Source organism: Erythranthe guttata, chromosome 2, assembly GCF_056151865.1.
Source record: "Erythranthe guttata isolate IM_541 chromosome 2, IM_541, whole genome shotgun sequence".
In the NCBI taxonomy this organism is placed as follows: domain Eukaryota; kingdom Viridiplantae; phylum Streptophyta; class Magnoliopsida; order Lamiales; family Phrymaceae; genus Erythranthe; species Erythranthe guttata.
The window spans coordinates 14,680,641-14,706,195 of NC_142534.1; the positions used below are offsets into that span (position 1 = coordinate 14,680,641).

General features: G+C 35.6%; 3 protein-coding genes across 3 annotated transcripts; all 3 read left to right on the forward strand.

Moving 5' to 3' along the window:
* The first annotated feature begins 537 nt into the window (after nt 1–537).
* On the forward strand, nt 538–12,809 carry NRPA2 (nuclear RNA polymerase A2). The gene is made up of 27 exons (XM_012994243.2): nt 538–991; nt 1,836–1,918; nt 2,005–2,124; nt 3,179–3,255; nt 3,460–3,523; nt 3,657–3,727; nt 4,200–4,277; nt 4,360–4,405; nt 4,936–5,116; nt 5,190–5,242; nt 5,432–5,505; nt 5,624–5,741; nt 6,494–6,581; nt 7,166–7,281; nt 7,533–7,660; nt 7,782–7,861; nt 7,995–8,236; nt 8,356–8,520; nt 8,652–8,816; nt 8,912–8,986; nt 9,599–9,702; nt 9,783–9,858; nt 10,298–10,426; nt 10,514–10,654; nt 10,868–11,080; nt 11,622–11,876; nt 12,187–12,809. The coding sequence occupies exons 1-27, from the start codon at nt 757–759 to the stop codon at nt 12,610–12,612; spliced, it is 3,603 nt and encodes a 1,200-aa protein (XP_012849697.1). The 5' UTR covers nt 538–756; the 3' UTR covers nt 12,613–12,809.
* Nucleotides 12,810–13,045: 236 nt separating this feature from the next.
* LOC105969491 (polygalacturonase inhibitor) lies at nt 13,046–14,413 on the forward strand. The gene is given in 2 exon segments (XM_012994244.2): nt 13,046–13,346; nt 13,349–14,413. Coding segments are annotated over 2 exon segments (1,008 nt in total). The 5' UTR covers nt 13,046–13,189; the 3' UTR covers nt 14,200–14,413.
* Nucleotides 14,414–15,424: 1,011 nt separating this feature from the next.
* Nucleotides 15,425–22,072, forward strand: GFA2 (gametophytic factor 2). Its single transcript, XM_012994310.2, has 18 exons — nt 15,425–15,806; nt 15,904–15,970; nt 16,072–16,149; nt 16,789–16,871; nt 16,964–17,047; nt 17,149–17,187; nt 17,709–17,813; nt 18,322–18,366; nt 18,457–18,544; nt 18,819–18,883; nt 18,957–19,031; nt 19,500–19,572; nt 19,984–20,075; nt 20,159–20,230; nt 20,401–20,457; nt 20,637–20,685; nt 21,271–21,337; nt 21,637–22,072. Exons 1-18 carry the CDS (start codon nt 15,732–15,734, stop codon nt 21,731–21,733), a joined length of 1,311 nt encoding a protein of 436 aa, XP_012849764.1. The 5' UTR covers nt 15,425–15,731; the 3' UTR covers nt 21,734–22,072.
* The last annotated feature ends 3,483 nt before the right edge of the window (nt 22,073–25,555 follow it).

Consider the following 25,555-nt stretch of genomic DNA (forward strand, 5'->3'; position numbering starts at 1 on the left):
AAGTTTACATATCAAAAAATAATTCAAACTCCTACTATTTCTTCTATTTTTATTAAAAAAAAAATTCAAATTCTACATTTATATAGATTATTTATCTTATTATATAAGCAACTTATTTTAGTAAAAACTAATTCTTTTTTAAGGGAAGTAAAAAATAATTTTCCTGACGTTAATATGTGATACAATGATCACCTAGTTGATACAGTAAAAAAAACTGCGACCTCTAACAAATTTAAGTTCGATTCTCTTTCTCAATAATTTATAGGTCAAACTCGTTACAAAAAACTTGCTCGCAGTGTAATTCCTTTACGTATGGTTGTAGCCATTTATTTATAAGGACAATTTTTTATGTTTCTTTTAACGAAAAAATAAACATAAACATATGTGATTGTTAAAAATTCTATGGGCTTGGTTGTAATTAGACGATGAAATATGTTAGGGTATAATTGTAATTTCCTAAACAAAAGGGGGATAATTGTAATTTCGTAAACAAGAGGGTGGTAATTGTTTATTTAGACATATCTTATGGGCTTGGTTGTAGAATACCGAAAAAAGAAAAAAAAAACATAAATAAAAAAGAATTAATGCCAAATTCAAAAGCAGCCTAAACCCTCAAAAACCTTCCACCGTCTCCGCCCTCACTTTCTCTCACACAACCGCCAGCCGCCCCCCCGCCTTTTTTCATACCCACGCCGCCGCACCGGCACCGACCGATGTTTCTGTAATTTAGCTTTTTTTTTTCCTTCTTCTCAGGCAATGGCGGCTAGAAAAGATATTTCTTCTCAGGCAGCGGCGGCAAGCAAAGATAGCAACACGAAGAAATCGTGGTCGCCGCACCTGGATAAGGAGAAGGACTATGAAGCATTAAGAGAGATATTCAAACATCATATAGACTCGTTCGATTATATGGTGGAGCATGGTTTCGAAAAGATGATGCTCGGATTGAAGCCTGTCGAAGTTGTCGATTCTTCCACCAAGCAAAAGCTTAGAAATATCCTTTTTTTTAATTATTTTGATGATGATTTCCCATAGCAAATTTATGTATGTATGTATGTGTGTGTGTGTATGTATGTATGATTACTTTGTTTAATTCCCATAGTGTAGGTCTCGTTGTGTTAATTGAATTGGATTTCGCGAAACAAAACAACAGAATTACTGAATTTTTTCCAGATAATTTCGTGCCTGTTATTTTAGTAGCTTTCGATTATTCGTATCAGCGAAGAGCTGTATGAATTCCAATATCTGTGCTTTATCATTTTTTTTCCTGGTGAAATATGCGTTGTCGGATTCTTGTTCTGTTTTCTTTTCAAGTTTGATTTTGTGGCTTAATAAAATCTACGTTGCTTGTCGTTGAGTCGCTCATATTTTCTTAGTTTATACTTAATTAGCATCTTAATGTGCTCTCTTTTGGTGCAAAATTGTACGAAGTGAGAGTATACGTTATTTTATGCTTACAATTGGTTGTTTCAAATTGTTCTCGGAGTTGGTATGAACACTGAAAGCTATGAGATTTGTTTGGGATGGGTATTACTGTATGAGTTGGTATGAACACTGAAATTATTTGATTTTATCCAAAAATTCTTCGTTGTCTTGTTATCCGTAATTATATGATACAACTTGATAACAACTTTTGATTTTTTTATTATTGGTTTTAAATCGAAGAGATATTACTGGAGGTGTCCAGAACTTTGGTTTGTGCAGGGATATTGTTCAAATGTATTATACTGTTTAAGATTTTAGGGGCATGATCTTTTCTTTCGGTTGTTTTATGATCTATTTTTGTTGTACTTCATCATTTGGTATAGTTTAAAGTTGATCCTTAACTCGTGACATACTTTGGTTTGAAAATCCGGAAATATTTCCTCCTCAAAAAGATCGTGCTACCAAAACCATTGCAGATCCTTTATATCCTTTTGAGGTACACTTTTTTGACATCATAACTCCTTTATAACTGAATCCACCCCACCGCGAAATGTTAACAGAATCTTAATGTGGCTGGAGCAGTGTCGACAAGCAAATCTCACATATGCGGGGAAGTTCATGGTGGACATTAAATACCAGTATGATGAGGGTGTCGTTATTAGGGACAGAGTTAGTCTTGGGCAATTTCCTATCATGTTGAAGGTATGGGACTTAACACTTGATCCACTTGTTTTGTAATTGCTTGCCTTCGATTGATATCTTGTTCAGTTAAACAAATGATGATCTTTAATTAGTCAATGACTTGTTCCAGTCTCGTAAAGTGGACTCATGGCTGCTTTGCCCTTTTAGGATGTCAAGTTCTATGTTTTCGACTGTTTACTGGTATAATAACTAGTTGTTAATGAAGTCAACTTTCAAAGACGGAAAATGTTAAAATTTGATGGATGGATATAATTCAGTTGCTTAATTTCTCGTTTCTTAATAGTGACAGTTAATTTTCGTTTATACTTGAATACATCATTTTCAACAAATACCAGTCTTACCTGAGCTCTTGAACTGTGAATAAGTTTCCATAAAATTGTAAAATCTTGGTGATATCTCTATCTTAGGAACAAGGAGTCTGCCATAATCTTCATAGCTTTTATGATCATTTTTGTGGAAAACTTATGGAAACTATATTCTGAAGTAAAGATTGGTGAAATTTGGATGTTAAACAGTGATGGTGGGCTGACACGATGTTCTGAATATCAATTTTTACAAAATTTCATTTTGCATGACCATTCTTAAAAATAATAGTTACTGTTTCCATGATAAAATCGAATACGGTTAATAGCCACAATACGTTGTAGTTCCATTCTTTAAATTTGTTTGCATTAGTATCTATCTGTAAATATTATAAGATATTGATGTCTACATGTTAGATGTGCATGCCTAGGTTGCATTATGAGATTGCTTGTATCTTTATTAGGTCTTGCGAAGTGGGGGTCAAAATATCTTTATTAGGTTTCCTTCTCATTGGGTACACATAGTTTTTGTTTGAAGTAGTGATCATAAAAGCTATGAAGAGACTGTCGAATACTAATAATGTCGATGGTTATCTCTAAGAAAGATCACCGGAGTGAGGGATCAGAGAAACCAGTTAATGTTAGAGCTTTAAAAGACAAATGTATATAATTTCTGACCCCGAGCCGGGAATATTGTTTGAATTTGTTTTTGTATTCATGGTTTACCTGACATTATAAATTTTGTTATGCAGTCGAAATACTGTCATCTTAAAGATGCGAATACTAAGAAATTAGTTTCACTAAAAGAAGAGCCTTCTGAAATGGGAGGGTAAGCATGCCTAATTGTTCTTTCTGCCTATATCTTTCTCCTCCATCCCCCCCCCCCCCCCCCCCCACACACACACACACACACATATATATATATATATATATATATATATATATATATATATATATATATATATATATTTGTGAACTTTTATCTGACAGTTTTTTTAGTTTTATTGAGGCTTACCATTTACATTTTCTTTAGATACTTCATCTTGAATGGGCTTGAGAGAGTTGTTCGTCTTCTTATATTGCCTAAGCGAAACTATGTAAGTTCATCAGTATGCATCTATGTAACCATATTTCTATGGTCATTGTATGCATTCCTCTAGTGAATTTAGTTTGAGTAAAAACTTATTCTCTCTTGTTGTTGTTTACTCACCTGCTTGTGTTCTTATCTAGCCAACGAGCGTTGTCCGGAATTCATTTCGTGAACGACGTGAAGGTTATACTGATAAAGCTGTTGTCATAAGGTTCGATTTAATTTCAACTTTCACACCTCTCAATCTTTTAGTTTTTGTAACGTCAAGGTGGAAAATCAAATCTTTTATAGATTGTATGATTTCGTAGACCTGCGTGCCACACTGTTGCTTGTAATCTTTCATGCTTTGAATAGACATGGACCATCGTAATTTGCACCAAGTCAGAAATCATTGTAAGATGATTAAGTTATCTTTTATGCCTTTGACTTCCCTCAAAGTTGCTGGTCATTTTGGTTGAAAAGACAACATATCGTTACCTGATATGAGCTCCTCTAATCGCAAATGAAATAAAAGAAATATTTGTCCAGCTGCATGTTCTATGTCGATATGTTGAAACTTGGGCCATGCTTCTTAAAGCTCTTCAATTTTTTTTTTCTTCCATATTTATATGTTGCAAAAATATATCACTTAAAAGAATATTGCTATGGGATATTAATTTTGTTTTTTGGTTATGAACAATCAGATGTGTTAGAGAAGACCAGTCCGCTGTGACAGTTAAACTATACTACCTCAATAATGGGAGTGCAAGGCTTGGATTATGGTGGGAATTTATTACTTAGCCGCGTAGTGGACTTTGTCTTGTATGGTCAAATAATTAAAATTTAAATTTGTTCCACTTTCAGGATACAAGGAAGGGAATACCTACTTCCTGTTGGCATCATATTAAAGGTACAGTAAAGTTTTCTCATAACCTTTGACGGTATTTATTATTGTAAATTACTCTTGATTCTTGAAGTTTCTCCAAAATAGTTATGTATAGCTACTTACCTACAAGTTCCAAAATGTATGGCTGGATTTTTTATTTTGTTCGATGCCGACCTTACCTTTCTATGTATACTCGATAGTTGAGGGATATGTTATGATGTTTATCATTGTGGAAACGAAAATTCAGACTGCAAATACTTTGGTATCCAGTCGGGTCTTGATCCTCTTTCTGAGGAAGCTTTGAAACAGTTACAGGCTGTCTGGCTTCGGATTTTGGAGAATGGGGGAAAAGGATATTAGACGAGTTTAGGAGTGACAAAATGGGGTAAAATAGCGGAAAGTGGAGAGCAGTTTATAGTCGGACTTAAAATAATGTGATAGAAAATTCTAAAATACATGGTTAAACAATGATTAATATTAGTAGTAGGATGTTATCATTACATTATGAGTCGAATCTCTCACTACTCTCTTTTCTCATTGTCCACTCCATGTAGGCTCTGACTGAGACAACGGATCATGAAATCTATGTGAGCTTAACATGCTGCTACAATGAGAAGTACGACCGGGTTAAAGGATCTGTTGGCACTCAACTCGTTGGTGAAAGAGCTAAAATCATATTGGATGAACTTCAGAACTTGTCCCTTTATACCCGTGCTCAATGTCTGCAGCACATTGGTATTGAATTTAACTACTGCCTTTTTATCCTTCATGTGCGGATGGAAGTCTTAAAATATTTTTTATTTTTCAGGGGAGCATTTCCAACCTCTTATGGTGGGATTGGAAAAAGAGGGCTACTCCGTTGTAAGTTTTTGTTTTCTATGCAAATTATACTACGCGATGATCACTATTATGTGTCTTCTTAGTTTTGGTATCCCTTGTAGACTGCTTTCACTTAGAAGATATTTCACGCACCTATACACACATCTTCTTTTGCACGGAGTGTACATTTTTTCAATCTTTCACTCATTTCTTTCTACTTCTCATTTGCAGATTGCTGATGCTGTATTAAGAGATTACGTATTTGTTCATCTTGATGAAAATATTGACAAGTTCAATTTACTCATGTTAGTGTTTACTTTTTCTGTTGTTGCTAGTATATATATATTTTCTTTGATAATATCTATAGATGCAACATCAGTAGACATCTTTATCCCTTTGAAACTAATTCAAATGTCAATTTAGCTTCATGTTGCAGAAACTGTTTTCTCTCGTAGACCAGACTTCGGTTCCTGACAATACAGATTCTTTACAAAATCATGAAGTCCTATTGCCTGGACACTTAATAACCATTTATGTCAAGGTAAAAACCTTGGTATTTCATTCCAAGGAGATGCTTCTTTTTGTATAAATTCATTTTTAATGAATAGTGAATGTACATACTCTGCTAAATTTGATTTAAGATATTTTCTTTATCATATAAATTCGTTTTATCTAATACTGAATGTACATGCTTCGTTTGGTATAAGTCTTCATATGAATCATGTGTCGACATCATAGCCCCAACTGTAAAGAAAGACTTCGATGTATGGAAATAATGTGTAATAATGCTGTCCAATCTAGTTATCATCGATGAACATGTTTTAAGCAGTACTCCTAGACACAGTGAAGAACTTTTTTATACCCATCAAGTGAATGTTTCAGGTTTTCTTTGGGAATAACTATCTACTTGTTGCAAATTTAGTTTACTTTCCTGTCTCATTAGGCTAGTTAATTGTGAAATAAAATACATGGCCCGATGATACATCAGTTGCCGACTGAAATTTGTAGACTTGTAACCGGTGGTGTTTTTGACAAAGCATGGTGATACTGTTTACTGTGAAGCTCCATATCTGTAGTTAGTCGTTATTACTTTGTTGGTCCTCCTGATCATGCCTAAAGCGGAAATCCGCAGGCTTAAGCGTGGAATTGATTTATATCTAATTTGTTATTTACTGGATAGAGGGGTAACACAGATGATTTCTGAGTAACTAGTTAGTTGTGTTGTCTAGTATGTTACATGGTGTATTAGTGATTTCATTTTGAGTTATATAAAATAAATTTGTTATATTGCAGGAAAAACTACAAGACTTTTTGCTCAAGGCCAAACAGGCTCTTCAGGATGTTGTTGACAATAAAAAGAAGAATTTTGAGATGAGCAGCTGTATGCTTCTATACCCATTTCGATTTTAGCTTTACGTTTCTAGGTTTTTGTAGCTGGTGTTTATTTTATCATCTTATTGTGAAAGACCATGTTCTAAGTTCTTGGACAGGTGTTTATAGAGGCCCCGTGATTTTTTGGATTCAAATTTTTAATTGTGTTCCCCAGCTGCAGCAAAGCTCTAAGTATAAAATATGAGTTTGTGTGAGAGTTAAAACCATTAGGCAGGCTTGCTTACCATTAGTATAGGAAGTTCCATGTGACAGATCATCAATTTTGTTCTAATCGTGGGTCCAACTTTATATGTTCCTTTACTATCTTCGAAGAGCAGTGCTTGTGTGCCGAAGTGGAATTTTCTTTTTCATCTTTAATCATCTCCCTAACAATAGATAATGTTATATTTAGATTTATGGTTCTGCTTTTGGTACACAATAATCATAAGCATGACCTAGTTTTTATGGACTTTAGGCATTAGATGTGATCCTAATAAGTGAACTGTTCTTGTTTTACTCTTATGCACAACGTTCTGGGGACCTGTCTTGTATCTTTCTGTTTTGATATGCTCAGTGTTGTTCTGGTAAATGCAGTGGCAGATGTTAAGAAAGTCATCGACAAAGCTTTTCCAAAGCAAATTGGTGCAGCTATTGAAAATTTGTTGAAGACGGGAAATTTGGTTACAAAAACTGGTCTAGATTTGCCGCAGGTATGGTAGTGACATTCTCCTTCAGTATAAAAGGAGCTACGTACACGTATACAGATTAAGATCTTACATTTGAGGAGTTTACGGTTGGAATATACATCTGATGAGTGATAACTGTTTGTTTGAGGGGTTAATGTTCAAAACTCTTCTACTGAAAAGCTCTCTGAAAATCCTAGTATCTAAAATCATTTAATTTTTCTGATCTTTATTAGCCATGCTAGAAATCTCTGATTTTTCCAAGTTTCTGTTGCTAGAAATCTGGGATGACAGTTCTGGCCGAGAGATTAAACTTTCTGCGTTTTATTTCTCACTTTCGAGCTGTCCATCGAGGTTCTTTATTTGCTGGCCTTCGCACCACAAGTGTACGAAAGTTGTTGCCTGAGTACGTACTACTCTCACTAAAGTACTCTAGACATGTGATCATATTTTGCTGTTCTTTTCTTGTTCTTCCTCCATTTCTCACCCCATTTTCCATTCATACCGATATATATAATTCTGTGCAGGTCCTGGGGATTTCTCTGTCCTGTTCATACACCTGATGGGGAGCCATGTGGGCTGCTGAATCATATGACTTCCTCTTGCCGTAAGAACTCGTCTTCTAATTTCATCTTTTTCCTTGAGAAATTTTGATTAGCAGATGGTGACGGCCAATGTAGTCATAAAAACTTAGTCATAGAAATTTTCTGAAGCAATAAATATCTTTGACTCTTTGGCAGGGATAACTTCACATTATGATTCTGAAGGACAAGTAAAAGACTTCCTTGAAATTCGAAAGTCGATTTCAAGAGTGCTGGTGAGCATTGGAATGATTCCATCATTGCCAAAGCTTGTGCAAGCTGGCCCCCCTGAAGTTCTTCCTATTCTTCTAGATGGGCGTGTTGTAGGTTCTATTGCATCTGATATCGTTGGAAAAGCTGTCACTCACCTGCGGAGGTTAAAGGTTTCAGCAACTTCTGCGGTACTTTTTGTCTCTACTTCCTTTTGCTTTTGCCCCCCTCCCAAAAAAAAAAAAAAGAAAAAAAAAAAGAGAAGAAGAAACAGTTCTGGCGACAACTTATCATAGTTAACATGTATCAGATACCTGAGGATCTTGAGGTTGGTTATATACCTCTGAGCATGGGTGGTGCATACCCTGGCTTATACCTGTTCACATCTGCATCAAGATTTGTTCGACCGGTGAGAAACCGCCTGATACCTCCTGGTGAGAGCAACAATATTGAGCATATTGGGCCCTTCGAGCAGGTGGGTGTCGCCACATGGCATTGTACATCTAATCTTATTGAAGCATGAAGTCGATTTTTTTACTATATTAATTTGCTTGTTTGCATTAAACACCATCAGAGCTTCTGAAAGATATACTTGTATGCATGTAGGTCTACATGGAAATTAGTTGTCCTGATGGTGGAGATGGAGGTAGGAAGAATGTATTCCCGGCTACTCATGAAGAAATTCATCCAACTGGAATATTGAGTGTTGTTGGAAATCTCACACCTTGGTCTGACCATAATCAGAGTCCTCGTAATATGTACCAGTGTCAGGTCTTTCATCTTATTTTTATTTGGGATTCGATATGTTTTTGATCCGTAATGCAAATCTTTGTAATTTGACTCTTTCTCGCCTTTATCTTTAATAGATGGGAAAACAAACAATGGGTTTCTCTTGTCAAGCTATAAATTGTAGAGCCGATCAAAAGCTGTATCATCTTCAGGTTAGTCTTAATCATTTTCCATCCTTCTGAGTGTCGTTAAAAAGTTTACTCTATCTGTTACTTTTTCCTGATTTATTTACTTCTGAAGCGGATTTGCTTTAACTTATCCTAATGCTGCAAGGACTAACATCATTATCAATACCTGGCTTTTAATAGTTGAAAATACAAATATTTTTTTTGGCGTTTAAATTATTTCTTATTTTCTGTCAAATTGGGGAATAAGCATATTCTGAGATACTCCTAATAAGGATTAGGATTACCAGGTTACTTGCTCGAGAGTTTTGTTTTCAAAAAGCTTCAATTGTTGAGGATCATATTTTGGTTTAATAGAGTTGATTCCTTTCTGTAGCCTCATGGTCAGATGAAGCTGCAACCAGCAAACTTTCTAGGAATAATTTGTTACTAAATTTTTCTATTTGTTTGATCTAATTGTTTCTTTTATCACTCAAGATTTTCCAGCGTAATTATTCACTCGGTTGATGTGGTCAGTTGAAGTAAATTGAACCTCTGAGAGATTCACTTAATCCCATTTATTATTGATTGTGTTAAACATTATCTCTGCGCTTCGTCTCGACATTTTTTTCTAGTCTAACCATGGGACGGTGTTTGCAGACTCCACAGACGCCAATTGTGCGCACAAAGACGTATGAGAAATACAACATTGACGATTATCCACTAGGAACCAATGCCATTGTTGCAGTGTTGGCATATTCAGGGTAACTAATTCACGCATTGTTTTCCTAATCGTCTCTCAGAATGTTGTTTCATTTTCATTTGTTCTTCTCATTCACTGCAGATATGATATGGAGGATGCTATGGTACTAAATAAATCATCTGTTGACCGTGGAATGTGCCGTGGATACATATACCAGGTCTGCTAGTACTCAATATATTCATTTAATGTAGAACATGTTGTGAAATGTACTGCTTGGAGGATTTGCAACCTCCATACGTGTTATCCTTCCTCTCATTCCTTCTCTTTTATTTTGGTCTTTTGTTCCGAATAAAAAATATTTTTTAGAATAGAAAAAAGTATTCTATTTAAGTTAATAAGGTAGTAAATTCATTTTTTAGTATTGGGTTTCACTTGAATCTTTGTTGGCTTTGTAACAAAAGCAAAGTCTGGGATGTATATATTTTTTTTCAAGAAATAAAAGTCAACCACAGTAGGTTATTGGAACTGCAGAGAGAATAAATAAAGTTGAATAGGTTATGATGTTATTAGAGATTCTTACGACATGATAGAATATCTTGATAGTTTATTTTTTCAACGTTAGCTGTTTGCCTGAAATGTTGTGTTGTTCTTTGCAGACAGAAAATATAGACCTGACAGAAAAAGGGAGCAAGTCGGATCGCTCGCAACAAACATTTGGGAGAAGCAATCTGGACAAGTCAAGTCATCATTTGATTGATTCTGATGGACTTCCCTATGCTGGCCAGGTGTTTGATATATGCATACAGTATATTTTCACTATTTTTCTTCTTAGAAATGGTGTTAACTAATTTATTTGTGTAATCACTTACCAGAGGATAAAGCCCGGTGATCCGTATTGTAGTGTCTACAATGGAGTCACGAGTAGAGTTACAACATCTAAGTTAAAAGGTTCAGACCATGCCTACATTGATTATGTTGCTGTTGACGTTAAGACCAAAACGCGTATGCAAAAAGTAAGCGCCTATACTTGTACAAGTCTGATTATCTTCATACCTATATTTCCTCATGGCATAGAATAGCGAAATATAAATAGAACCAAAGAATCGAGTGTGTTGGTTATTCGATGCACCGTTCTGTAAATTAATGCACCACTATTTTATAAACTATTGGTCATTGCTTAGCATATATAACCACCATAAAAATTCTATTCACTTATCCTTATGCAGGCGAATATCCGTTTTCGGTATCCAAGAAATCCGGTAATTGGTGATAAATTTAGCAGCAGACATGGTCAAAAAGGTGTTTGCTCTCAGCTATGGCCAGACATCGATATGCCATTTTCAGGAGTTTCCGGAATGCGGCCAGATCTTATTATCAATCCCCATGCATTTCCTTCTAGGATGACGATTGGAATGCTTTTAGAATCAATGGCTGCTAAGGTATGACCAGTAATCATAACTATTTTATTGCCAACTTCTCTTAGCTAGTTAGGGTAATTACGTCTTCTGAAGTAAAGCCAGCATCACAGCAGTATATAACTCATTCACTGTTGTTAAAGATCTCTGCATAAGCCGTGTATGACTTATTTTTGGTCAACATATCGAAAGAACTAAGCTCTAAAGACTCATAGTTGTGTAGTTCAGAAATGCCCAAAGGCAAAAATAAAATCATTTCTATAATGCTGGGGCTTCATCGCATGCTTATCTTGGTTTATATATACGTGAATTTTGATCTTCAGTCAATATCAAAATCAATCATGGAACCCTCGTATCTTTTGTAATGATCTCAACTCTCTCACTGATAGTGTTCCCTCTTCTCTAGATTTTTTATATCAGTTCCACCATTCATGTGTGTTTAGGTTCAAATCTAACTGAGTGAGATTTAGTTTACTTATAATGTCATTTGTAACACACCTGAAAAAATGATCTACTATAAGGGTTTTGATTCTGAAACACTATTTTCATATGTGATTGATTGTAGGGAGGTGCCATGGATGGTAAATTTGTTGATGCAACACCTTTCTCGAGCTCTGTGAAGAATTCTTCTGAAGAATCTGGATCAGAACTCACCTCACTTGTAGATGAACTTGGTTCTAAGTTGATTGCACGGGGATTCAATTACCATGGTGTGGAGGTATTGTACAGCGGTGTTTACGGCACCGAGCTGACGTGTGAAATCTTTATCGGACCCGTATACTATCAACGTCTGCGGCATATGGTTTCGGATAAATTTCAGGTGCTAGATTTTCTTTGAAAGTTTAATGTTTGCAATTTGTTGTTATCAATATTATGCATTTACTGCATTTAGGTGTGATCAAAATGGAATGAAATTTATATGTTCATATGTGACTGTTTTTTGAGTTGTGCCTTTGCAGACCTTTTTTATGAATAAGAATCGGTATCTTGAAATGATCAATATATCTAAAATTTGTTGATTGTCTAGGTCATTAAATTGAATACTAAATGTTCTAATTAAATTTGCCATGATCTTTACCAAGACATAATCAGAAAAATAAACTAAAAATTCCTTAATTTTATTTTTGCAGGTTCGGTCCACAGGAATAGTGGATGAGGTGACTAGGCAACCTATCAAAGGTAGAAAACGTGGTGGTGGGGTCCGCTTTGGAGAAATGGAGCGAGACTCTCTTCTTGCCCATGGAGCAGCGTATCTATTACACGACAGGTTACACATGAGCTCCGATCATCACATTGCTAATGTGTGCTCCATCTGTGGAAGCATCTTGACTACATCTATCATCCAATCAAATACAAAAGCGATACGTGATATGATCGTCGGTAGGGACCTGCCAGGTGGCAGAACCCCCAAGAAGGTAACGTGTGTTGTCTGCCAAACTAGTAAAGGAATGGAGACAGTTTCCATGCCCTACGTCTTCAGATATTTAGCCGCAGAATTGGCAGCCATGAACATTAAAATGACTCTCGAACTGAGCAGTAGTGGGGCAGGTGCTTAAGATTTGAAGTAGAAGACAACTAGTAGCAAAACCGTAAAAGACGTAAAAGAGTAGATGCCTTCAATTCACTTGCTATAAAACCCTTTTTTGGCCCTCAGATTTAGAAGTCTGATATCTATAAAACTACTTATTGACATTTTTGTGTGGCACTCTCTTAAGTTATATCCTAGTAAAATAGTTTTGATTTTTCTGATTTATTACTGTGGGTCATTATTTTGTTACATGTTTATATACCTTTATGCAACACAATTATGCTCGGAAGAAAAAATCGTATGGTTGCCCTTCTACGTGGTTCTTTGTAGAATTATTTATGATTTACATATGTGGCAGTTAAATGTCTTGATATCCAATCCCATTATTATTTTGTCATATTCACACTTTGGCATGAATCTGAAAGGATGTAAACAAGTCAACCAATTACACACTGATACAGTACCATTTCTTTACCAGGTAATAAGCCCATCTTCACATATGTTCAGATCCCAGAAACCCTTTTTTCATATATAATAAATCAAAGCATATTCCTTAAAATAAAATATTATCTTCTCATCCATCTGCATGTATCCATTTAACAATTATGCTGTTTTTACTACCATTTCTCCTCTTTATATTCTTCCCCAATCTCTCCCAATCAACATCATCAGAGCTTTGTCACCCTCAAGACAAAGCTGCACTTCTATCATTCAAACACAGCTTCTCAAATCCCAATCCTTTCCCCTCGTGGGACCCACTCTTCACTGCTGTGATTGGTACGGCGTCACATGCAATGACACCACAAACCTCGTAATCAGCTTCACCATTATATCCCAAACCCTAAACGGCACAATCCCTCCGTCAATCTCCAACCTAAAACACCTCCAAATTCTTCGTCTCCACAAAATCCCGAACCTCGTCGGCCAAATCCCTCTTGAAATCTCGAAACTCTCGAATTTAACATCGTTAACTATAAGCTGGACTAATATCTCGGGCCCTTTACCTAGCTTTCTCGTTAATCTCAAGAATCTTGTATTTCTCGATTTATCTTTTAACCGTTTATCCGGTTCGATCCCCCCTTCTCTTGCAACTCTCCCGTTTCTTAGAGGCATCGACTTGAGTAGAAACCAACTCACCGGACAGATACCGGAATCTTTCGGTCACCTACCCAAGACCGCCGAATTTCCGGCGCTGGTTTTGTCGCACAACAAGCTCTCCGGCGAAATTCCCTCGTCGTTGTCCAATGTCAACTTTTCTTTCATAGACATTTCGTCGAACACCTTGTCTGGAGATGCTTCTGTGTTCTTTGGTGAGGGGAAGGCCACGGATACTATTGTGATATCGAGGAACCATTTCGAGTTCGATTTGTCGAAAGTGGGGTTTATGCATTTTTTGATTACTTTGGATATCTCGCATAACAAGATTTATGGGAATATTCCGAAGCATATTACGGATGCTGTGTTCTTGCAGCAGCTGAATGTTAGTTATAACAGGTTGTGTGGAGAGATTCCAACTGGCTGGAAATTGAGATATAGAAAAGATGGTTGGGATAACTCTTCTTTCTTTCATAACAGATGCCTTTGTGGGGTTCCTTTGGATATTCCATGCAAATGATGATGATGATTATGCATCTTTGTTTTTGTTTTTGTTTTTATTTTTTTATTTTTTTTATATATGATTTTACTATGCAATGTTTGTTTGATTTCTGCAGAAGTTGCTATTGAATAGATCATGATCTTGTCTAAGGTGAAACATCAAATAAACCAATTAGAGTGTTGAATTTATTTTATTTATAAATCAAATTTTACCTATGTATAACTTTTTTATACATGTATTGTATGTTTGTATGATATAACACATAAAATTTACCAAAAACACCATAAAACATACTATATTCCACTCGGTGCAACATTTAATGGTTGAAATTGGAACATAATTTTTCGATCCGTCGATTTTGGTCGAAATTTTTCGATTTTGAATCAATATTCTTCATTTCGAATTTCAATTTTTAATTTTCCATGATTTTTGGAATCTGAATTGGAATAAATATTAGATCCTAATTTCTAATCCAATTTCAATTTCCGAAAATTCTGATTTGTTTTCCGAAATTTTAACTAAAAAGTATTGTAGTTGACTAAAACATTGAAATTATCTGGGTTCTGCGAATCACGATGAAATTATTCGTTTTTTGTAACAAATTTTTCCATTTTTATTTATTATTTTCTTTGGAACGGAATTAGAATTAAATTTACACATCCGAAAAAAATTAAAACATCTTAGAAAGTGTTGATTACAATCCCACTCTAGGAGTATAAATTAGTCAAGGTCAAGCCGAACTTGACTGTTTGGCAAGCTCAAATTCATTTAGACGAGTTCGAGTATTTTTTTTCTCATGTTGGAGCTCGAGTCTGAGTCCATTTTGTGTATTTTATTCATTTATTTTATTTTATTAATATTATCAAAATTTTATTAGTATAAATTATAATTAAAAAAATGACTTGGATTTTTTTTTAATTATTTATATGAATCTATTATTTAATTGTATATTAGTTATATTTAAATTAAAATTAAAAAAACTCGCGATCTCACGAACAACTAAAAATGAGTTTGGGCTCCACTCATCAGAAAGCTGGAGCTCGAAAAACTCGAGTTCAATTTCTAGCTTTTGTCGAGGCGACCCAGTCCATCTGATGAACTTCGAGCTTTTTTTGTCGAGCCAACTCAGCTCATTTACACTCTTAATTCCTAATCCGTCCATCCGACGAACTTCGAGCTTTTGTCGAGCCTGCTCAGTTGATTTACACTCTTAATCCCCAATCCGATTCAAAAGACGGACTTCGGACCTACTCAGCTCATTTACATCCGTAATCCCTAAGCCCTAATCCGAGCCATGTGATTGGGGCACATAACAAAAGCCATAGAAAACGGGTCGGGTCCCAATTCAAGAATTAAATACCAGAAAATTGTGGACAAAGCAAATTTCCAATTTTTTCCAACAGTTGCCACTAGAACCTTCCAACAACTCTGCTCACTCAGTCCCTTCTCTTCTCCCTCACAAAACCAATTGACAAGGGTTTCTCTAGGGTTTTACTCCACGCGCCCATTCCCCCACCGTGTTCGTACAGTTACAGTACCCAACCAAATCAATGTTCCGGTCACAGGGCCTCCGCCTCGCCCGCCGCTCCCTCTCCTCCTTTCTCCTCCCCAATCCCCATTCATCTGTACGCATTTTCCCCTTCATTTCTGTGTGTGTATATATATATATATATATATTGCGATTATTGTGATAGTGATTGGATACTTGATTCTTATTTGCAGTTGTGCGACTCCTTATTGAAAGGCGGCTGCAGGAGCTTCCGCGCCGCACTGTGCGATCAATCTACGGGTATTTTCAATTTCGGAGTTTTATTGAATGGAAGTTTCAGTTTTTTTTATCCCTTCTTGAATTATGTGATTCCTGATGTTGTTTATTTTAATGGAATACAGTGGGTAATGAGAGGTATTGGTTGAAGGGAGGATTGTTTAACGATATTTCAGGCGCACCAAGGTCAATTCACAGTAATGGTAATGATTTACCCGTCGGTTTTTCATTCTCGGATTATCGGTTTTGTTATAATTTTTCTTCTTCTTCTTCTTGCATTTGGTGAATATGAGGGGGATTTCATGAATGAAAGTACTGTATTTGAAATTAACAAGCTTTTCATGGCTAATTTTTAATTATTAGTAGCAGCTACTTCTAGCACCAGCTTATTCAAAGCCTATTTAGTGAAGCTCAAACGTAAATCGATTGATGGATGCAAAAGTTTTGGGTTTGGGCTTTAACAATTACTCAGTGCATCTTAATCTTGATATGATATTTCCCCCATAATTTTGAACCTGAAGTTTACTTCCCCTTATACTTCGTAGAAGAAATATGACGATGATGACATATGATAATTATGCGACTACTCAAGTGCCCTCTTTCTTCTTTACGTATATGAACATAGGAACAAAAATAATTTCATTAATATCTGTTTTTTTTTTTAAAGTGGACTTGTAATTTATTCTGTGAACTATTAACTATTTGTGATCGGTCTGTTACATCATTAACTTTTTTTTCCGAGTCCTGGTAAAAGTTGCGCATGTGAAGCTAACTGTCTCAAGTCTTAACCTTCTCTTCTTTAATTTTTCTCTTATTTCTCTTTTTTGGATCTTCCCTTTCAGCACAATCGCCGAAAGATTTCTACGGTGTTCTTGGTGTCGATAAAAATGCAACAGCCTCCGAAATCAAGAAAGCTTATTATGGGGTATGTCACTGTCTGTTCACCTTTTTGTTAGAGCTTGCAAACAAACATGTACCTTAGTTATTTTCTCATTTTCTTATGATTTGTTTCCGCAGCTTGCAAAGAAGTTGCATCCCGATACGAATAAAAATGACCCAGAAGCTGAAAAGAAATTCCAAGAAGTCCAGAAGGCATATGAGGTATAATATCTTGTAAACCTTCAGGTTTTACCAAGTAAATTCCCAGGTGTAATTTCTGGGCATTTTTCTTTAACCTTGTTTTAATATCCCAATTTTTGTAGGTCTTGAAGGACGAAGAGAAGCGTCAACAATATGATCAGGTCTTGTATATCTCTTTGCTAACTAATATATGCTCAACTTTTTTTATAAAGGCCTACAGATAATGTATACACCTCTGGCGTCTAATTTGATATATGTATGTGCATACAACGGAGTAAAACTTACTGTTAAATATTAATAATGATACACGAATGATTGGGTGATTTCTTTTAAGAGTCTACCGTCATTTCTCCCTCACCTTCTCTCGTGTATGTGTTCTTTTATTTTGCTTACATTAATATATAGCATTATATATGTAAAGTCTCACATCTTTGAAATTACAAGTCTTCTGGAGAATATATCAGCTGGATTTAGTTCTTAAAGTTCTCTGTGTCATTTTCCGTAGGAAGATTCTCTGTACATGGAGGTGCAGAGATTGCTCTTTTTTTTTTTTTTTTTTCTGTGACAGGAGACGTGATTTATTTAATTAATTAATTTTCTTTTAACCCCCCGGCTGGATTTGTATCAAAAGCACAATTTTCTCTATAAGGTCTAACTAGTCGTTAGAATTTCCATTTAACAGCTCGGCCACGACGCTTTCGAGAGTGCCGGTAATGGTGAAGGTCCTGGTTTTAATCCATTCGCAGGTGGCTTTAATCCTTTCCAGGACATGTTCAGAAATGGTGATGTAAGTCTATTTCTTTTATGTCCCATTCTATATATGACTTTTATTTCCCTTTTTTTTTCAATCTATTAAGATTCCTTACCCTCCACTGGTACCGATATTAAGATTAGATTATATATTTATTGAAATGGTTGAAAAGGTCTTATAATTGCCACGTGCCATGATCACTTCAAAGTGGCTCTTCGTAAATTAATCGTGTACAGCTTCCACATTTTTTTGTCGACTTAAAAGGTTAATCAAGGTCATATAGCAAAAAAAAGAAAAATTACATTATATCTATAGTAATAGTTGATGGATGCATATTTTTTATAAAACTAAATACGTGCAAAATCTGAACTGCTAACAAAACCACCTTGGCAGCCGATTGAATTATTAACCTGCACCATAAAATTTGCCATGTCGAATAATTTTTTTGTCATTTCTTTCCCGGAATTATCTATAACTCCTAGATAACTTTGGAAATCTAATATATGTTTTCTTTTGTGTTTTGGCATATATTCCTGGGGATCAGATTTTCAACATCTTCAACAGGAACATGGGCGGTGAAGATGTTAAGGTTATGCTCTACATTAAATGATGCCATTATGAAGTTAGCGTGCTTTCTCTCTTCAAAATTCAGTCTGACAAATTTTAGCATTAACTTCAGGTTGCAGTTGAATTATCGTTTATGGAAGCTGTTCAGGGATGCGCCAAAACGCTTTCAATCATGACTGATTTGGCTTGTGATACTTGTGGTACTCCCATTTGTTTCCTAGAATAATTTCTTAGAAATTTGTGAAGTACCATCTAAAATTTTCTGCCTTATTTATTGTTTTTGAATCCTTCAAATTTATACTTGATTTAGTCTTACGTTTCAGCAGGTCTGGTTAGCTAGTCATGAATACTATTATGATGTTTATTCATACTGCCTTCTCAATGAATCTTCTTAATTTCTTAGTTTGTTCTTGTCATTCTTTTGATGTTTGTTTTCACAATATGGCTTTCAATCAATCTTCCTGACATATTTAGGTGGAACTGGCGTTCCTCCGGGAACAAGGCCCGAAACATGTAAACGATGTAGGGGCTCTGGTATGGTGAGTACCTTGGGCATCACTTTCCTCCTCGCAGTTGGTGAATTAGTCCTAATACCTTTCTTTTCTATCCTAGATTGTATCGCAAAATGGTCCTTTTACACTTCAATCTACTTGTCCAACTTGTGGAGGGGCTGGAAAAATTGTATCGGTACGTCAGTTTACGTTTTCTAATAGAATGTACAGTACCGGTTAAACCGCAAGTCTGAATATTGTTGCTTTCATCACATTTTTTTAAATATGTTGGGTAAAGTTGTTTACTGAATCGCATGTCCCATGTAGTGGAAAAATTCAGTTAAAATTGTTGGGGTTGCGGGCTTAATTTGGTTTGCTAGGCGACTCGGATAGTTAATGTTATTTTTCATTGTTGCAGTCTAATGGGAAAAAAAAATGTGCAATGGATATTTACTAGTTGCTAAAATCAAATGATTTATAGTATTTTTACATGTGAGACCAATTCCTTTTGTATATAGAACTTCCATTGTTGTGTCAAATGTTAGTCATTTAACTGTTATATTGCTATATCCATCTTGAAAGTAGTCGATGGCTCAAGCATAATAGTCCTCATTTGGAGTTGCGTAAAAACTAACCTCTATATTCTTACTTCTTGTTGCAACAGAGCCTCTGCAAGTCTTGCAAGGGTAAACGGGTAATGAGAGGGCCAAAGACAGTGAATTTGAATATTATGCCAGGTGAGCTCGGATGACTGTCTATTGATGTTTCATGTTATTTTTGTTGTGCTGAACTTTTTTAGGATTCTGTTTCTCGACTTCCTCCAGCAGTTTTTTGGAAATCAAATGCCCATCAATTGCTAATTTTAATCAAGATATATAATAGAAATGATTTTATCTCGAACTTTCCTGTTACATCATTAGTTGAGAAGGGAAATTGCGGTCTAACTGCATGTGAAATTACATTAATTTAACTTGTTCTCTTATTTTTTTGAACACTACGTATACTGATGAGTAGTTTTTTTAAAACTTTCTTCCTGTTTGGGGGTTTAAAGGGTGGTAAAGATTAATGAAAAGTGGTTTCGAAAGTGATATTCGTGGCTTCTTATTTGCAATTTCATCATGGGCATGATTTGCACGGTCTATCTGCAGGGGTGGATACGAATGAAACTATAAAGATTCCAAGAAGCGGCGGAGCAGATCCTGATGGAAATCAACCTGGCGATCTTTACGTTTTGATTAAGGTTGCTTTATTCTGCTATTCCTTTGCGTAGTTTGACTCTGGTTAATGCTTACATGCTCAAAACCATGCTGGATGTATTTGCAGGTCAGAGAAGACCCGGTATTCCGTAGAGAAGGTGCTGACATCCATGTTGATGCAGTCTTAAGCATCACTCAGGTAATACTCGCTGCAGAACGATTAATTTTCCTGGTAACTCTGGGTTTTTTTTTTCCCCGTCTCAAGAATAACAGAAGGAGATGCTTTTCCTGATGTCACCTTTTTTATATCCGACTGTCATTTTTATGAATGTGGGGCTGGTGTTCATCGGAAATTATTTTCTTTTATAGGCGATTTTGGGAGGAACAATCCAGGTTCCCACACTGACTGGCGATGTGGTTGTTAAGGTTTGTTTAAGAAGTAACTTCTCGTTTATTTTCCTATTAAGTAGATAAAGTATTATCGAATATGTGGACATGGTAATATGAATTTGCAGTGACTTCTAACTTTTTCATTATTTTTGACATTTTTTCTACATTTAACTGGCAACTGACACGGGCTTTCTACTCGTTTCCGCGATCTTTAGGTACGCCCTGGCACTCAACCTGGCCAAAAGGTTGTTTTGAGGAAAAAGGGTAAGCTTTCACCTCGATATTTACCGTCTCCTTTGTTATTCAGATTGTAAGACGCAGCGCAAAATAGGCGTGTTTTGCTTTAGCAGATTTTGATAATTTATTAGCTCTTGTTTTAGCCGTTTCTTTCTCATAGTCACCGAGCAGAAGTAACTTGCTGAGAACGAATTGCTCATCTTTCATGCACAACCTATTTTTCTGAAAAACCTTTTCATGTATATGCTGAATATTAGGTCTATCTAGGAATTAATTGGCTATGATTTTTTTTCGGTTTATGTGCCAGTCTCTTATTTCAGTTATTAAATGTAGAGGCTTATCCATGAGCAATAAAGTTTCATTTTAAAATGATCAAAAGTAGCTATTATGTAGTATTATGTCGCCCCCCCCCCCCCCCCCCCCCCCCCCCCCCCCGCCCCTTTTTTAATTATTATTATTTTTTCTTGTATGTATGTAAGAGTTGAGTTCTTGTGCGCCTCTCAATTTACTCCATGATGTACTTTGCCTCTTTTTTTTTTTTTTTAAGGATCTTGTATGTATATGCATGTTGTTTGGATGATAATAATTTCTCAAATCTTGTTTCGTGTGCAGGGATTAAAGTCAGAAACTCATTTTCATTTGGCGACGAGTACGTGCACTTCAACGTCAGCATCCCCACGTAAGTACCTTTGGTTGGAATACGATTGGTTCTTCTTCTTTGCCTTTTTTGTAGAACATATTCATCATATTCTTTTACCAATTTATACCATATTCTTCACACAACACACACACACACACACACTTCACACAACACGCACACGTGCACACACACACGCACTAAAAACTGCAGAGACACACACGCAACTCACAACACACTTCTCATCGAACTATGGGTCCATCCGAAGAAAACAATGTACCAACATGGATCTAATCCAAATCCGTTGATCAATACTTGTTTTCCGTGTTACCTTGTATCAGAAATCTGAGCCAAAGGCAGAGGCAATTGATTGAGGAGTTCACCAAAGAAGAGCAAAAGGAAGATGACAAGGGAGCTGCTGCAGGAGCATCAGGTTGAACACGATCGCACCCTCTATAAACATTATATACTTAGGCAGATGAAGAAATTACATTTCCTCTCGAGCTGAACATTTATGGCCGAGCAATTTTGGGATAAAGGAGTCGTCGGCAGTCGAATATTTTTACGCCTTCCCTTTTATTAGGCAGGCGATGTAAAACATTTCTCGGCTGTGAAGCATATTTATTCTTGATAGCTGTTTTGGTGAAATTGGGCTTCGTTTTATTGTACATAAAAACATTAATCTTATGGAGATGATGTATTGACTGTGTATGTTTGAACACTATGGAACATAATGAGTCTTCTCATTCTCTCTAATAATATCACTCCATTACTCTATGGCCATAGTCCATGAGAAGGGACTTAAATGCATATAGATCCAGATAAAAGACAGTTTTGCAGATAAACTCATGTCATGTCTGTAGTTTAAAATATCATTTATAATATATTCTTTTATCTATTTTATCCATTATACTCTAATTTCTCAAATATTACACATTGATCTCGGATTTGAACAAATATATCATACTAACCCTTATTTTCATAATTTTTTGCAAAACTAATTTTTTTTTCTGGTCAGATTCCGACGTTGACTATATATATATATATATATATATATATATATATATATATATATATATATATATATATATATATATATATATACTAAATTACTGTGTTAACAACAAAATTATTGACTGAAATAGTAATATTGAATACCAAAACAGTAATATTACTGTCGCAAACAGTAAAATTACTGTCTCAGACAGTAATTTTACTGTTTGTGACAGTAATATTATGAATATTACTTTTTCGAACAGTAATATTACTGTCCCAATGATAAGGAACGTCAAATTTGATTCAAATTGCAAAATAACTATTTAATTCGGAGAATAGTTATTAATGGGCATCGGTGGAGATACCGAAAGAAATTATGGAAAAATAAGGGTTTTCAACGAACTCAAATTGTATTTGAGTACGAAATGAACTCTATCTCAAGTAAAACGGCGCAAGGAACAAAACTCATGAGCAAAGCTCATGAATCACGTCAAATTTCAGCAATCTAACGTCGTTTACACTCCTAAAAGTTCGTTTTTGCTATTTTAGGTAAGTTTTAGAAAATTAATATCAAATCATAGAAAAATCGGATTAGGATTCCGTAAATTGGGTTGTTCCCAAAATTACAAGATCTATTTGAATGAGACTCTAACTCGTTTCTTCCCTTTTTGGTAATTTTTAGTATTTTCTTAGTTTAGTTAGGATTTTCAGTTTTTTTAGTATAAATAGCTGGCTTAGGACTTTATTTTGAGGAGAATTTTGGATTTTAATAAAATATTTAGAGTTTTCTCTATTTTACTGGTGGATTCCAGAGTTTTCGGTGGATTCCGAATATTATTTTGTTCTATAGGATTAATTCGTAGAAATTAATTATTTACCGTGCTTCCGTTCTACGCCAGTTGGCATCAGTAGCGAGGTTTTTTCTGGTTAGATGGCGAAAGGTGTGAAACATGGAGACACCAACTACGTCGGCGATGACCGCGGGGTTGAAAAACTGCAGAATCTGCGGTTGGTGCGCGAGGGATTTGCCCTTGACAACAACAACAGAAGGACTGAATCTAGCATGATGATTGCCGACGGTGTAGCCCGAGGTGCACATGTTAGACACAATTATCATGGACCTGTTCAACTTCAATCAAGGTATGACGACTATTCAAAGGGGAGCGAAAACTCTGAGTTTTAAGAAAACCCACCTAGAAGGAGGCAAAAAGATCGTGATAAATATCGGGTAAGAGTTGAAATTCCTTCTTTTGGTGGAAATTTTCTTGAAGTTGAGGATTTTATCGATTGGGTATCAAAAGTTGAAAGGTATTTTGAATTGATGGATATTTTGCCGAATAAGATGGTAAAATTGGTGAGGGGTGAGTTAAAGGGTAGTGCAGCCGCATGGTGGGATGTGATACATTGGAAGAGAGCTAGACAAGAAAAAGTGCCAATCCAATCATTGAGGAGGATGAGAAAAATGTTGATGGATCGTTTTTTTACCCTTAGTTTATGAGCAACGTATATTTCAACTATATCATAATTGTTCGCAAGGGAGTAGATCTGTTAACAAGTATACTGCTGAGTTTGTGAGACTAGCAAACTTAAATAACCTGCAAGAATCTGAAAGTACATAAATCTCGCGGTACTTGGCAGGATTGAATATGTCAATACGTCTTAAGATGGGGTGACGTACATTCTACACCCTTGAAGAGGCCTAAGAGTTAGCATGGAGAGAGGAATATCATCAGAAGCAAAATAGTTCTTCTAGAAAAAACCGAAGATGTGCCGTCTGTTATCAAAGTTAAGGAGGCACAAGATACTTCATTCGTTATTCAACCTCCAAATTTGGTGGAGGATCATGACGTATGAGTTGGCGAATTTGAAGAGGAAATTGTCGTAAAGGTTAAAAGTAGCGTAGCTATTATTAACGATGACGTTAACGAAATCAAAGTGAGCATCGACGAAGTTGAAGCGATAGTCAACGAGCTTGAAGCGACCATCAACAAAGGTGAAGAGAGCGACAATAGGGTAGAAGACAATGTTAGCAAGCTTTAAGAAGAAGTCGATGAGTTTAAAGAGGGTGTTAAAAGTAAATTTGAGGAAGAGTTTGAAGTTGTAGAATTTGTTCAGGAAAATGAAGGTGCACGAGAAAAGAAGGTACAAGTGGATTGCGTTGAGGTATGTGATCTAACTGTAGATAGTGTTTGCTGTGAAGTTCTTGTATCGGAGAAATTGGTGGAGCCATTGGGATTTTTGATTAAGAAGCCAATTTTTCCAAAGCCTCGTTTGGAGGAAGATTTTGTAAGCGAGATTTTTTTTACCGGGAATATTGGTGGAGCACTTGAAGTTGTTTGCAAATAAATATGCGATCGCTATATTTTGATCATAGCTCGAGGTCGAGCTCTTTTGAAGAAGAGGAGATTGATAAGGAACACCAAATTGGATTCAAATTGCAAAATAACTATTTAATTTGGGGAATAGTTATTAATGGGCATCGGTGAAATTATGGAAAAATAAGGGTTTTCAACGAACTTAAATTGTATTTGAGTACGAAACGAACTCTATCTGAAGTAAAACGGCGCAATGAACAAAACTCATGAGCAAAGCTCATGAATCACATCAAATTTCAGCAATCTAACGTCGTTTAGACTCCTAAAAGTTCGTTTTTGCTATTTTAGGTAAGTTTTAGAAAATTTGATAAGGAACGTCAAATTGGATTCGTGTTGCAAAATAACTATTTAATTCGGAGAAGAGTTATTAATGGGCATTGGTGGAAATATCGAAAGAAATTATGGGAAAATAAGGGTTTTCGACGAACTTAAATCGTAGTTGAGTATGAAACGAACTCTATCTCAAGTAAAACGGCGTAAGGAACAAAACTCATGAGCAAAGCTCATAAATCACGTCAAATTTCAGCAATCCAAGGTCGTTTAGACTCCCAAAAGTTCGTTTTTGCTATTTTAGGTAAGTTTTAGAAAATTAATATCAAATCATAGAAAAATCGGATTAGGATTCCGTAAATTGGGTTGTTCCCAAAATTACGAGATCTACTAGAATCAGACTCTAACTCGTTTTTGCCGTTTTTGGTAATTTTTAGTATTTTCTTATTTTAATTAGGGTTTTCAGTTTTTTAGTATAAATAGATGCCTTAGGACTTTATTTTAGAAGAATTTCGAATTTTAATAAAATATTTAGAGTTTTCTCTATTTTTCTGGTGGATTCCAGAGTTTTCGGTGGATTCCGAATGTTATTTTGTTCTATAGGATTAATTCATAGAAA